The following is a 16,116-nucleotide window of genomic DNA, read 5'->3' as shown; positions in this document are numbered from 1 at the left end:
ACAGTGTTGCTCTCTTACTGGTGACACACACTCATTAATTTTGTAATTAATCCAGAAAAAAGTGATATGCTATGTAAAATAGGTTGCTGACTCCTGCTGTAGACATTTAATGTATATATGTTATCTCCATAGATATGGAAGGGTTTAAAAACTAAAGACCTTTAATGTATATATGTTATCTCCATAGACATGGTAGGGTTTAAAAACTAAAGACATCTAATGCATATATGTTATCTCCATAGATATGGTAGGGGTATATAAACTGTAGACATTTAATGCATGAACTGTAGACATTTAATGCACTGAAGTAAGTCCAACATAACTGTAATGGTATGAAATCTTTGATTTCTGTTTATCTTTCAATGACATTATAGACTAATACACCGAAAGGACTCAATGTACAAAGATCCACATTTATGCAATAATGGTTAACAAGTCATCCACAAATACTCCATATTTTTCTCACTTTAATGAAAGTTCTGCTTGAAAATGTTCCTTGGATACCTTTCATAAAGAAAAATCAGTCTACATAATAATATCTTATATGAATTTAAGCTGATACATTTTGCAATGCTTTAGGAAATGTTCACCAATTAATATGATATCAAGATACATTTTGCAATGCTTTAGGAAATATTCACCAATTAATATATCAAGATACATTTTGCAATGCTTTAGGAAATGTTTACCAATTAATATGATATCAAGATACATTTTGCAATGCTTTAGGAAATGTTTACCAATTAATATGATATCAAGATACATTCTGCAATGTTTTAGGAGATGTTTACCAATTAATATGATATCAAGATACATTCTGCAATGCTTTAGGAAATGTTCACCAATTAATATATCAAGATACATTTTGCAATGCTTTAGGAAATGTTTACCAATTAATATGATATCAAAATACATTTTGCAATGCTTTAGGAAATGTTCACCAATTAATATGATATCAAGATACATTCTGCAATGCTTTAGGAGATGTTTACCAATTAATATGATATCAAGATACATTTTGCAATGCTTTAGGAAATGTTCACCAATTAATATATCAAGATACATTTTGCATAGCTTTAGGAAATGTTTACCAATTAATATGATATCAAGATACATTTTGTAATGCTTTAGGAAATGTTCACCAATTAATATGATATCAATATACATTCTGCAATGTTTTAGGAGATGTTTACCAATTTATATGATATCAAGATACATTTTGCAAGGCTTTAGGAAATGTTCACCAATTAATATATCAAGATTCATTTTGTAATGCTTTAGGAAATCTTTACCAATAAATATGATATCAAGATACATTTTGCAATACTTTAGGAAATGTTCACCAATTAATATATCAAGATACATTTTGTAATGCTTTAGGAAATGTTCACCAATAAATATGATATCAAGATACATTTTGCAATGCTTTAGGAAATGTTCACCAATTAATATATCAAGATACATTTTGCAATGCTTTAGGAAATGTTTACCAATTAATATGATATCAAGATACATTTTACAATGCTTTAGGAAATGTTTACCAATTAATATGATATCAAGATACATTTTGCAATGCTTTAGGAAATGTTTACCAATTAATATATCAAGATACATTTTGCAATGCTTTAGGAAATGTTTACCAATTAATATGATATCACGATACATTTTGCAATGCTTTAGGAGATGTTTACCAATTAATATGATATCAAAATACATTTTGCAATGCTTTAGGAAATATTCACCAATTAATATATCAAGATACAATTTGCAATGCTTTAGGAAATGTTTACCAATTAATATGACATCAAGATACATTTTGCAATGCTTTAGGAAATGTTAATTAATATATCAAGATACATTTTGAAATGCTTTAGGAAATGTTTACCAATTAATATGATATCAAGGTACATTTTGCAATGCTTTAGGAAATGTTTACCAATTAATATGATATCAAGATAGATTTTGCAATGCTTTAGGAGATGTTTACCAATTAATATGATATCAAGATACATTTTGTAATGCTTTAGGAAATGTTTACCCATTAATATGATATCAAGATGTATAGTTTTCACATAAAACAGTAAACAAATCAAAGTTTTTCAATTAGCATTTCTTCAGTTATTATAACAGAATAAGACATACTTCAATATAACTATATTGTCTTAAGAAAATGAATTCTGTATGGCTGTATGGTACATTTCAAAATATCTAACATCAAACTGATATTAGTAGTTATTTGTACTAACTACCAAAGTAGTTACTTGGCTATTAGTATATGTTAAGTATCTACTAGTGTGAATTACATGACTTTGCATCATAAATAGTTGGAACTGCAGAAATGACTACTTCAGCATACATTTGTAAATTACAAACTGGTATTTAAAGGCTGTCATACTGCCAGCTAGTTATTACAATTATTAGGTACATTAATATATTAATTATTAATTTTACCATATATATATATATGGTATTTCATACAAGTAAAAATAATACATTTTCTTACTACAAAATGGCAGAAAGATTATATAAAGTAAAAATATAGCAATGACACATCAGTGGAAAATACTGTATGATTTAACAAGAATATACAAACTGTACAGTCTAAATATTTATACAGTTTAAGCAATTACAGTTGAGAGAGATTCCAAAACACATTATAAGCTCCAGTAGTGTTGGTTTCAGCCCTGACACAGAGGTGCAGTCTTTTTATAAGCCTGATTTGTGTGTGTGTGTGTGTGTGTGTGTGTGTTAAGTTTGTCAATATATTTCATATTATCAAATAACTTCAGACAACAATAGTATTTAGTTTTATACACCATTATCATAATTTTTCTGTATGTAACACAAATAATAACACTTCATCACATCAGAAATGACATCATAATGTCATGTGAGGTCAAAGCATGGCATAGTGACTAAGGATTCTGAATATATTTCAGAATCATTTCATTCCACTATTCTATGGTTTCATCAAATTAAATCAGAATTTCTTGTCATGCGATAAAGTGACTTTTGCATTTTTTGCTTTTTAAAAATGAAATTGATCAAATAAGTTAAATAATTTCAATCTTTTATTTCCCAGAAATTTCACCTGAATTGCACATCAAGGTATTATATTTCCATGCATACATGTAAACATGTATATCAATATATTACATGATACTATCACTATTATGTGGCTATATATTTTCATGATTTGCCAACAATGACATTTAGTAGCACTTTGTTTCATGGCTTGGTATAAAGGAATGACTGTTTGAAGGTCTTTTAATTTGTGGATTGTAGTAGCAATCACAGAATTCATGAAAATGGCACCTCATGAAAAATATTGCATTCACAGTATGATTTCTACAGGTTTATTTAATCTTATTTGGTTGATCTGGTGTATGTTACAGATGTTTAATATATTTATGTATCACACATACCAGAGCTGAATTATTTAAGGGTCTTTAGTGATGATGGTACATCAATATGCTTTACCGGTAATACAACAGTAAGGGTCTTTAGTGATGATGGTACATCAATATGCTTTACCAGTAATACAACAGTAAGGGTCTTGATGGTACATCAATATGCATTACCAGTAATACAACAATAAGGGTCTTTAGTGATGATGGTACATCAATATGCTTTACCAGTAATACAACAATAAGGGTCTTTAGTGATGATGGTACATCAATATGCATTACCGGTAATACAACAGTAAGGGTCTTTAGTGATGACAGTACATCAATATGCTTTACCAGTAATACAACAGTAAGGGTCTTGATGGTACATCAATATGCATTACCAGTAATACAACAGTAAGGGTCTTTAGTGATGATGTTATATCAACATGCATTACCAGTAATACTCAAAGTCAGACCTGATTGGAATTGCTTTTGAACTGTATAGAAGAAAATATCTGGAAAGTGTAAAAGTGAGGTAAATAATAAATTCAAAAGTGCATTCATGTTTTGTTCTGAATCTGGGAAAGAACTTGACTGATGTGATGTATGAATACATCTTGGCCTGGCAGCTGTGACATATCCCTAAAGTATTCTGCCAGAACAAAACACATATGTAGTGTCATGAATCTATCATACATCCTGATTTTTAGAACAACAAAGATATGACTAAGTTTCAAAATTTACCAGTTTGCAATTAATTATATTTTTTATATATAAGTTATTTCAATTTTTTTTTTAAAGAAAAGAGTTAATTTACTACATGTCCATTCCAAAAGACCTGGTTCATCAAAAAGAATTATAAGGATAAGCAATGAAAGGTGAAAAGCATAGCACTCTATGTTGGGACAAACTGAGACAGATGTAAGATACCAAATTACCAAAAGCTATCAGATCATGAGATACAAGAAAACAAGCATTTTTTCAGTAAGAGTCATAGACTGGAATTTTCCCCCATAAGGGAGGAAAACCCAGGTAACACTGGACATGTGACATAAAATCAAGTGTCCAGAGACAAGTCTTTATCATCTAAATTGAAATACAGTTGAACCTGTCTTGACAAACCATCCCTTCAACCAACAAAAGATGGTCTCTCAAGGCAGGTGCTCTCTCAATACATGTCAAAAAGCTACATACTAGGAATTCATTAATCACTGCATTGAGAATGTGGTCTCTCAAGACAGGTGGTCTTTAATGGCAGTGGTTTGATAAGACTGGATTTAGTGTAAATATTTTTTTACATGTATAGTTTGCTAACAATGTGCCCCATAAAAGCTACCTCAGCTAAAATACAATAATCTTTCATGTAGCCCTAAATGATATAATAAAGAAAATATCACATCACATCCCAAAATTTTGCCTTCTGTTCAAGAGTACCACTTCACCCAAATGCTGCAAGATCCAGTAAAAATAAACATACAGTAGGATTTGTCTTGAAAGACCACCTCTTCCGCAAAAACAAAAGGGTCTCTCATGACAGGGGGTCTCTCTTAACAGGTCATATTACTCTTCATTTGAATCTGTCTTGAAAGACCACCCCTTAAATCCAGAACATAATGGTCTCTCATGACAGGTAGTCTCTCTTAACAGGTCGTAACACTATACAGTAGAACCTGTCTTGAAAGACCACCCATTCTACCAAAATATAATGGTCTCTCATGACAGGTGGTCTCTCGTAATAGGTCATAACATTATATAATCAATAAATCTGTATATGGAGAACCTGGTCTCTCATGACAGGTGGTCTCTCACAGCAGTGGTCTCTCAAGACAGGTTTTACTGTATAATAAATAAATCTGTATACAGAGGACCTGGTCTCTCAAGATTGGTGGTCTCTCATAGCAGTGGTCTGTAAAGACAGGTTTTGCTGTGTATGTATGTATGTATGGATGTATGTATGTATGGATGTATGTATGTAGGTCTATGTATGTATGTATGTATGTATGTATGTATGTATGTATGTATGTATGTATGTATGTATGTATGTATGTATATATGTATCTTTACACTATATAAAGAGAGAAGCATAACAGTTTCCATGTCAAGTTTCCATGCCAGATATGTAGTATGTATTTTCTATAAGACTAGTAACTATTTTCTCACCTAGGGAAGTAAGCCACCAGTTCTCCTTTGTAATGTCTGTTTGTTTGAGAAAAACACATTATTATTTTTAACAACAGTGTACATCAGTTGGTGTTGCAAACTGTGATAATACAACCTCTTGTGATCTTGAGTATCAAAAAAAGATCAACATATGTGCAGCCTCAGTATTTCACTTCTGCAACATTCACACTGTAGACATATATGCATAACGAATTTTGTCAATTGTTCGTTTCTGACTGAGACGATACAAATCTTTCATTTACAGAAGATGATGATAAATTTAGTTTTGAATTCATGACATACACTACCTAAAGAAATGACTTTCGCTAATATGATACATTTAATTTTGAAATCATTTGACCAGATACACTACCTAAAGAAATGACTTTCGCTAATATGATACATTTAGTTTTGAATTCATTTGACTAGATACACTACCGAAAGAAATGACTTTTGCTAATATGACACATTTAGTTTTGAAATCATTTGACTGGATACACTACCTAAAGAAATGAGTTTGGCTGATATGATACATTTAGTTTTGAATTCATCTGACTAGATACACTACCTAAAGAAATGAGTTTGGCTGATATGATACATTTAGTTTTGAATTCATCTGACTAGATACACTACCTAAAGAAATGAGTTTGGCTGATATGATACATTTAGTTTTGAATTCATCTGCCTGAACTAACTAAAAAGAAATGAGTTTGGCTAAGATTCTGAGTATTTCAATTTAAAAGTCAGTCTGACCCTCTCTCTTCAGGAAAAAGAATGTCAATGAAAATTAAAACAAACTCATGACATTTTTTTTGATACCTAAATGTATGGATTTGAGGCAATATTGTTCACTGGTTCTTTAAATTTGCAATTTTTGACAACCATAGAGTGTAAAAAATGGTACAAAAATGAAATGTAATGACCTCACTGTATATTATATGGTGTGCTTTGTTTTATCTGCTAACCTAGTGCATTGCTGGAAAAAACAATCTGATGAACGAAACATTAAAAGTCAGTCACTATGACCTGTATCTCTTGTTACTTCTCAAGCAGCAATCCCACCTATAGTTCCAGAACTGTACTTACAACAGGGTGCAAGAAATGTAACTAAAAATAAAATCTGAACATCACAGGCAATGGACCATGCTATTTTAGGTCAATCTGACCCATTTTTTTTTTGGATGATACAGCATTGCATACATTAACAGACAATGAATAAATGATAAAAAAGGAACAAGAACTGGAGGAACGGTAAGCAATTTGCTCACAATATATGTCCCTCCTGCCATCCCCACATCCCACCCCTAGCCTGTGATGGGGATGACTGCTTAGTCAACATGCTCACAATATATGTCCCTCCTGCCATCCCCACATCCCACCCCTAGCCTGTGATGGGGATGACTGCTTAGTCAACATGCACACAATATATGTCCCTCCTGCCATCCCCACATCCCACCCCTAGCCTGTGATGGGGATGACTGCTTAGTCAACATGCACACAATATATGTCCCTCCTGCTATCCCCATATCCCACCCCTAGCCTGTGATGGGGATGACTGCTTAGTCAACATGCACACAATATATGTCCCTCCTGCTATCCCCATATCCCACCCCTAGCCTGTGATGGGGATGACTGCTTAGTCAACATGCACACAATATATGTCCTTCCTGCTATCCCCATATCCCACCCCTAGCCTGTGATGGGGATGACTGCTTAGTCAACATGCACACAATATATGTCCCTCCTGCCATCCCCACATCCCACCCCTAGCCTGTGATGGGGATGACTGCTTAGTCAACATGCACACAATATATGTCCCTCCTGCTATCCCCATATCCTACCCCTAGCCTGTGATGGGGATGACTGCTTAGTCAACATGCACACAATATATGTCCCTCCTGCTATCCCCACATCCCACCCCTAGCCTGTGATGGGGATGACTGCTTAGTCAACATGCACACAATATATGTCCCTCCTGCTATCCCCACATCCCACCCCTAGCCTGTGATGGGGATGACTGCTTAGTCAACATGCACACAATATATGTCCCTGCCTTCCCAACATCCCACCCCTAGCCTGTGATGGGGATGAGTGCTTAGTCCAAATTCTTCTTCTGAAAATCATGAGTAAAAATATTGTTCAACATGCATATCTTCTGAGGATTAGCAAAACATGTGACAACAATCCACTCCAAACTGCAAGAGTACATGCATTCACAAATGGATACATGCAAGTGGTTCAAATCTGATGGCAAATCACAATATATATAATTTTTGGCTCCTAAGTCATCAAACCCTAAAATTTCATAATCCTCAACAATTTAAATATCTTCTGAAAAATGAAGATTACTATTCAGATGGGTTTATAATGCTATTTTTGATTCCAACTGGCAATGATGAGGCTAGTAATATTTTAGTTTTGTATTTCCAGATGTGGCCCATGAATCACAAAATATATTTCACCCTTACTATACAAAATATATTTCACCCTTACTACACAAAATATATTTCACCCTTACTACACAAAATATATTTCACCCTTACTACACAAATGATACAGATCCTTTTTCACATTCTGCGATCAGAAGTACCATTTTAAACTTTCTGGGGACATTTTACTTAAAAACAAACAACCCGGGTGGAAATTTTGGACAAAAATAGTGAAATTTTACAATTTTTAAAATGTAAATATTTAAATATACTAAATAGTGAATAAGACTGGTCTATGTAAATGAAATAATCTTTGAAAAAGTATATCAAATAGCTCAAACATCTCAAAGAAGCTTGATTTTTTTGATGAAGCATCATGATAACTTTGCATCTCAACCACACATGTGTAAGATATGGCATGACGTCACCTTCGACATAGACCACTTTCTTTTAAGATAAATGACCACTCCAGTGGCCTAGTGGTTAAAGCGTCCACCTCGGATGCTGGAGGTCGCTGGTTCAAACCCTAGCCGAGTCATACCAAAGACTTACAAAAATGGTACTAACAGCTACCTCACTTGGCGCTGAGCATTAAGAGGTTAGTGTTAGGACTGGTTGGCCTGGTGTCAGGATAATGTGACTGGGTGGGACATCATGCTACATGTCTGCAGCATGATGCCCCAGTGCTAGACATCATTATAAACTGTCACACTGCAGACATCATAGTGATATGACTGAATTTTTTTAAAGCTATGTTAAAAGTCTAAATCACACATACACACACACTTTTATCATAAATTAGATTCTGAAATAAAAGCAACTAAACCTGGCAGTTATGCTAAAGTTGCTACAGATAAAGAAAATGCTAAATTTATTCAATAGGTCCAACATTTATCATCTACTACAAAAAATCAAGGAAACATATGATTTGTTTTTACTATGATGTCTCTAATGTGTCAAGTTTCCAACAAGAAATGGGCAATAACTCTAATAAAAATTGCAGAAGCACACTAATTTGTCGATATGCGCATCTTCTGATAATAACATTTTCATCCAAAATGAGGTTATGGAGGAAAAGCCTGCTGATGTGAAACAAAAAAAAAACTTGTGAAATTTGCACATCAAAGACACTTGACCAATTTATCACAAAAAACATAAAACCCTTATGTTACTGGACAAGAGAAAACAGCATACTGGACAGCACACAAGTTAATCCACTTTACTGAGAATGTTAATAGTATATATGAAGTCTTCAGGATAAAACAGTAATCATTAATTCTTGAGCATGTCAGCTGTTTTTTTACTGCTGCATACTGACATCAGTTAACAGGGAGACATGATAGCTCAGTGGTTAGTTTGTCCCTCATGACTGCTGCATACTGACATCAGTTAACAGGAAGACATGATAGCTCAGTGGTTAGTTTATCCCTCATGACTGCTGCATACTGACATCAGTTAACAGGGAGACATGATAGCTCAGTGGTTAGTTTATCCCTCATGACTGCTGCATACTGACATCAGTTAACAGGGAGACATGATAGCTCAGTGGTTAGTTTATCCTTCATGACTGCTGCATACTGACATCAGTTAACAGGGAGACATGGTAGCTCAGTGGTTAGTTTGTCCCTCATGACTGAAAAGGTGTAGGTTTGAATCCTACCATCGGAACAGCCTGGGTCAGCATCTGTGGTGTGTCCTTTGGCAAGTCATTCCAACTGCCTCTGCACCAAATAACCGACTTGTGTTAATGTGCTGTAGAGCACCAAATCAAACGAAACCTTTGATTAATGTGACTGATAATATGGGAAATCAAAAAATGTCAGTCTGACCATTTCAAACAGATAAGTTTTTAATCTGGGTCAAACATTCCTTATTTAAGTTCCAACTTGAATGTTTTTTGTTGGCTTAAAAATATACTTGATGTCTGGATATTTGTTTTTAACTATTTAAAAATCACAACAAATTTTGAAAATATGTTGTCTGGAAAAATGGAGAGTTCAACTATTTAGGGGGACTTACAGTATCTGATATACAATTCAGGTTCCAGCACAGAAACAATCTTCCTTCTTACAGTCCATGCAACTCTGACCTTTGACCTTTTGAGCCCAATACTGATAGGTTTCTTCCTTTTTCCAAATGCAAACTATTTGCAAATTTTGGTAGTGGTATCTGGTGAAGAACGTAGAGTTATTGAGTAGAAACAAAACAAGGAACAGATGAATGGATAAACAGCCAGTGTGTAACTGATGTATCCAAAAATATTCTCTATCTTATCTTTGCATTTAATGTTGTTACTAGATATGTTTGGGTCAGATAAAAAATTTATATTAATTGATACTGAACACAATTTATAATGTAGTTAGATAGCTGTAAGTGTTTAGACACTGGAGTATTGTTATTTGAAGGTGTCCTTTGACTTTAATTTGGTATACCCTTTGGTCTTATCTACATATTGCTTACAGCATGTGTGACAGATGAGTAAATAAACAACATTGTTTGTGGTATGATGACCATAAACTTGGAAGTATATTTGAGGTTTGTATAAGTGTTTGTAAAGATTTTGAATATATCCATTTGTACACAATAGTTCAACTGATAGTGTTACAATTCAGTACTTTATCTGCAAATGATTTACTCATGAAAAGGAGGGTTTACTTGGAAAATGAGCTCTTATGAAATGGTTGCTTAGTTTTAATCCAGTTCTCCGAGTAAATATTGGTGGATTTTGGAAAATGTTTGGAAGAGTAAGACCAAAGAGATCAAATCGCACACTTGTTGTCTTGGCGAAGACAGATGGTATCAAACCATAGAATTATCATCCCTCACAAGTGATGCATTGAATAGACCAGGAAGGAAATGCCTCCTTCAGGTAGTTTCTTCAAATGGATTAACAATATAATTTAAGAACGTAAGTCCATATTTTATACAATCATGAAGTCAAGAAGCTTAAATACCCATTATGGGTATGAACAGACAGCTTGAAAACCCATTACAGGTATTGTGTGAACAGATAGCTTGAAAACCCATTACAGGTACTATATGAACAGACAGCTTGAATACCCATTACAGGCATGAACAGACAGCTTGAAAACCCATTACAGGTATGAACATACAGCTTGAAAACCCATTACAAGTATGAACAGACAGCTTGAAAACCCATTACAGGTACTATATGAACAGACAGCTTGAAAACCCATTACAGGTACTGTATGAACAGACAGCTTGAAAATCCATTCCAGGTATGAACAGACAGCTTGAAAATCCATTCCAGGTATGAACAGACAGCTTGAAACCCCATTACAGGTATGAACAGACAGCTTGAAAACCCATTATAGGTACTGTATGAACAGACAGCTTGAATACCCATTACAGGTACTGTATGAACAGACAGCTTGAAAACCCATTACAGGTATGAACAGACAGCTTGAAAACCCATTACAGGTATGAACACACAGCTTGAAAACCCATTACAGGTACTGTATGAACACACAGCTTGAAAACCCATTACAGGTACTGTATGAACAGACAGCTTGAAAACCCATTACAGGTACTGTATGAACAGACAGCTTGAAAACCCATTACAGGTATGAACAGAAAGCTTGAAAACCCATTACAGGTACTGTATGAACAGACAGCTTGAAAACCCATTACAGGTATGAACAGACTCCTTGAAAACCCATTACAGGTACTGTATGAACATAATGCTTGAATACCCATTACAGGTACAAATAGACAGCTTGAAAACCCATTACAGATACTGTATGAACATAATGCTTGAATACCCATTACTGGTATGAACAGACAGCTTGAAAACCCATTACAGGTACTGTATGAACAGACAGCTTGAAAACCCATTACAGGTACTATATGAACAAACGGCCTGAAAATCCATGACAGGTACTGTATGAACAGATAGCCTGAAAATCCATGACAGGTACTGTATGAACAGATAGCCTGAAAATCCATGACAGGTACTGTATGAACAGATAGCCTGAAAATCCATGACAGGTACTGTATGAACAGACAGCCTGAAAATCCATGACAGGTACTGTATGAACAGACAGCCTGAAAATCCATGACAGGTACTGTATGAACAGACAGCCTGAAAATCCATGACAGGTACTGTATGAACAGACAGCCTGAAAATCCATGACAGGTACTGTATGAACAGACAGCCTGAAAATCCATGACAGGTACTGTATGAACTGACATCCTGAAAATCCATGACAGGTACTGTATGAACAGACAGCCTGAAAATCCATGACAGGTAAATCCATGACAGGTACTGTATGAACAGACAGCCTGAAAATCCATGACAGGTACTGTATGAACAGACAGCCTGAAAATCCATGACAGGTACTGTATGAACAGACAGCCTGAAAATCCATGACAGGTACTGTATGAACTGACATCCTGAAAATCCATGACAGGTACTGTATGAACAGACAGCCTGAAAATCCATGACAGGTAAATCCATGACAGGTACTGTATGAACAGACAGCCTGAAAATCCATGACAGGTACTGTATGAACAGACAGCCTGAAAATCCATGACAGGTACTGTATGAACAGACAGCCTGAAAATCCATGACAGGTACTGTATGAACAGACAGCCTGAAAATCCATGACAGGTACTGTATGAACAGACAGCCTGAAAATCCATGACATATATGAAGAGACATGGCTATACTTTAACCACTATTACAAATCTTGTCAAAACACACAAGAAGGACACATCATTACGTAAATAGTTATTTTCATGTCTTGTGAACTCCTGGTTTTGGGGTGTAACGTGCTGCATTTTTAACCAACCTAAATGTCTGTTATAAAAGCTTGTAAAAATTTCTAATTCTAACAGTGACATGCTATGCCTTATGACAGGCAAAGAAATTTATGAACAAAGACGTTAATATTTACAGGTAATGTGTTTATGTTAAAAAAATAGCTTCACTGTTAAATTAAGCATAATAAAATCAATTACTTTTTAAAGGAGTGGTTACATTCTCCCATTTTGTAAGCTCTAATACATACATATATATATATATATATATATATATATATATATATATATATATATATATCCAACTACATGTGCAACAGGATAGACTAAGAATATGCCATGAGATCATAAGAACAAACTAAATAGATCTGATTCACTGGCACATGATGCAATAGCAGATCTATGTCTATACTGTTCAGAGTTGGACAAAAGTTACAACAAGAGCAACATAGTACAGTGGTCCCTTGGTATGAAGCTAATTAAGAGAGCAATACTAACTGTAATAGTGAGGTCATCTTATACTGGGGAAGATTATACATAATATTAATACCACATACTGTGATATAGTGAGGTTGTCTTAACACTGGGGTACAATATACATAATATTAATACTACATACTGTGTTACAGTGATGTTGTCTTGCTCTGGGGTACATTATATATATTAATACTACATACTGTGAGGTTGTCTTATACTGGGGTACAATATACATAATATTAATACTACATACTGTGTTACATTGATATTGTCTTACTCTGGGGTGCATTATACATGGTAATATTACATACTGTGTTATAGTGAGGTTCTCTTACACTGGGGTACATTATATATATTAATACTACAAACTGTGTTATAGTGAGTTTTTCTTATACTGGGGTAGATTATACATACTAATTTTACATACTGTGTTATAGTGAGTTTGTCTTATACTGAGGTACACTATATATAATACTAATACTACATACATCTTATAGTGAGTTTGTCTTATACTGGGGTATATTATACATGTGTTATAGTGAGGTTGTTTTACACTGGGGTACATTATACATATTAATATTACATACTGTGTTATAGTGAGGTTGTCTTACACTTGGGGACATTATACTTATTAATACTACATAGTGTTATAGTGAGGTTGTCATATTCTGGGGTGCATTATATGTAATATTAATATTACTTAATGTAATGGGATCCATGACTAGTCCTGCCTTATATATGAGTGTTGTACTGAGATGCCTTATAACAAGGGACCAATGTATGTACATCAAGCTACTTAATGTGTGTGAATCTTTTGCAGACATCTTCAGCCAAAATACATGCAATTAATCTAAACTATAAATACCACAGTAATTGTTCTGTAAGACTTGGTTAGTTAATTTTGAAAACAAATAAACTATAACTTTAAGTGATGTAGGATACCTTTATTTTATCAAATTTATCTTGTTTTCCTTTGTGATGTGAAATATGATATCCTACCAAGGATTTCATTAAACTTTTTCATTCCGACAGCAACCATCCACAAGTCTCTGGTAAATAGAGGATACATTTTTATTTTAACCAAAGTGAAAAGATCAAACAACAGTGAATTATCATGATTCTAAAATAAATGAGGTTTATAATTTATGTAAAGCTCTATAAAAAGGGTTATTTATGATATAATGAAACTTGTTTTTCAACTTTTGTCATCTTTGATGTACTGCATATGAAATTCATCCAACTGTTCAAAACTAAATAAAGCAAACCCTAATTACACATTTACTGAGTGGTATGGACAACAGTAATGGATGACTCATAATATGATGGGATATATACCATATCATCCACCCAGAACTGCTTTGGGGTTGTTTGTTTGTTGTTGTTTTTTTTTGTTTTTTTTGGGGGGGGGAGGGGTTCAAACTCATCTGGTGCATCTATTCATATTAAATTGTAACTGTATGAAGTATTGCCAATACAGCTTACACACAACCAGTTGACAGTCAAGTGTTATTACTGGAAATTCCATTTACTGCTAACCAATCTAAAGCCAGAATATGTGTGAAAATCATTACTTAATAACACAGTTGTGCTAGATTTGTCTGATGCTAAGGCAACCGGAGTCAATGCTGGTTAGACATCTAGTCAGTTTTCACTATACATCATGCAAAGATTGAAATTATTAAGGGGTGGGGGGGTGTCTCCAGATATTACATGCTTCTGAACAAGTGACAGGTGTAAGGTGTTTGCATTTGCAACATGCACAATGGAGATAATGTTGGTATACATCTACGCTACTGTCATGTATGGCTGAAATTTCTTTACATATTGTAATTGTGAAAACTGTAAATGACCTCAGCACACAGCTAACCAAAATGGCTGTCTCCATGCACTTAAAAAATCAATTTAAAAACTATATTCTGAGTTTTTAAAATAAAGACAATGAATTTTGCCAGAGTTGGCAACATCAGCTTCTGAAAGTGCAATGAAGGAATTACAAAATATATCAACATGTAAAACTTGCTTTCTTTTTACAATTTACCTTTGAAGTCTGGGAAGTTAAAATGACCAAGTGGAGTTAGCAGTTTTTATTATTACAGGTGCAAATTTAAAATAAGGCCAAGCTAAATACTCTGTAAACCATATTACACCCATCAATCCTACACCACAATAAAGGTAATTAAACGTTCTTTTTTAAATAGCTAGGATAACCAGTAAGGAACACCTGAGAATTTTTTTTCTTTAAAAATCAAACCCTATGCAGAATACAAAACAGTAGAGTGACACCTATAATATGACTACCTTTCATCCAGTTTTCATTAAATTTTTCACTCTCAACTGGAAATTACTCATTGATGCATAAGCATGGCCATTTTGACTCTCTGGATTTGTCAATTTTTAAAATTTTATTCTGCAACACCTGCTGCCCTCTTTCTCATAAATCATTTCTGAACCTTATATGCCCTAACTGATCAAGGTACAATGTTCCTACAGATCTATCTTGCAAATGAAATTCATCACAATTCAGGTAGAATGTGGTTACCTCACATAAAGATATTTACCTGCCAGGTATCCACATATTACCTGCACCTAATTAGCAATATCCGCAGATACATATAATTTAAACTGTCAGGCAGGTAATCCAAATTTATCTTATTTCTCTCAGAATGTGCAAACCTTGAGGCAAGTGCTAAATATGGCTCATGAAATTCAAATAAATTCTGATTTCTTCAGAGAAAGTTAGTTCATCTACCAGGTATCTATATAATACCTTGATCTAATTAGCATGACGATAATTAAAACTTGCAAGGAAAGTGAATGTAAATATTAAATGTTAATTTTGGCTCACTAAATGTAGACAAATTCAAGTTTTATAATATATATAT

At 33.9% G+C, this 16,116-nt stretch overlaps 1 protein-coding gene across 3 annotated transcripts in view; it reads right to left on the bottom strand.

Moving 5' to 3' along the window:
- The window catches only part of LOC149795678 (sperm flagella and cilia-associated protein 1-like), a 90,180-nt gene that overhangs the window by 17,014 nt on the left and 57,050 nt on the right, over positions 1 to 16,116 (bottom strand). For 2 of the 3 annotated variants that reach the window (XM_089965528.1, XM_089965529.1), the window contains one exon: positions 5,550 to 5,585. The exons of the other annotated variant lie outside the window; for it this stretch is intronic. In XM_089965528.1, the coding sequence (XP_089821654.1) occupies positions 5,550 to 5,585 (36 nt within the window). The remainder of the gene's footprint in view (positions 1 to 5,549; positions 5,586 to 16,116) is intronic. 3 annotated transcript variants of the gene reach the window in all.

Source organism: Sinohyriopsis cumingii, chromosome 7, assembly GCF_028554795.1.
Source record: "Sinohyriopsis cumingii isolate HCF-2022 chromosome 7, ASM2855479v2, whole genome shotgun sequence".
Taxonomy (NCBI): domain Eukaryota; kingdom Metazoa; phylum Mollusca; class Bivalvia; order Unionida; family Unionidae; genus Sinohyriopsis; species Sinohyriopsis cumingii.
Note: the sequence above shows the minus strand (reverse complement) of the source record. Positions and strands in the feature narration are given on the sequence as shown.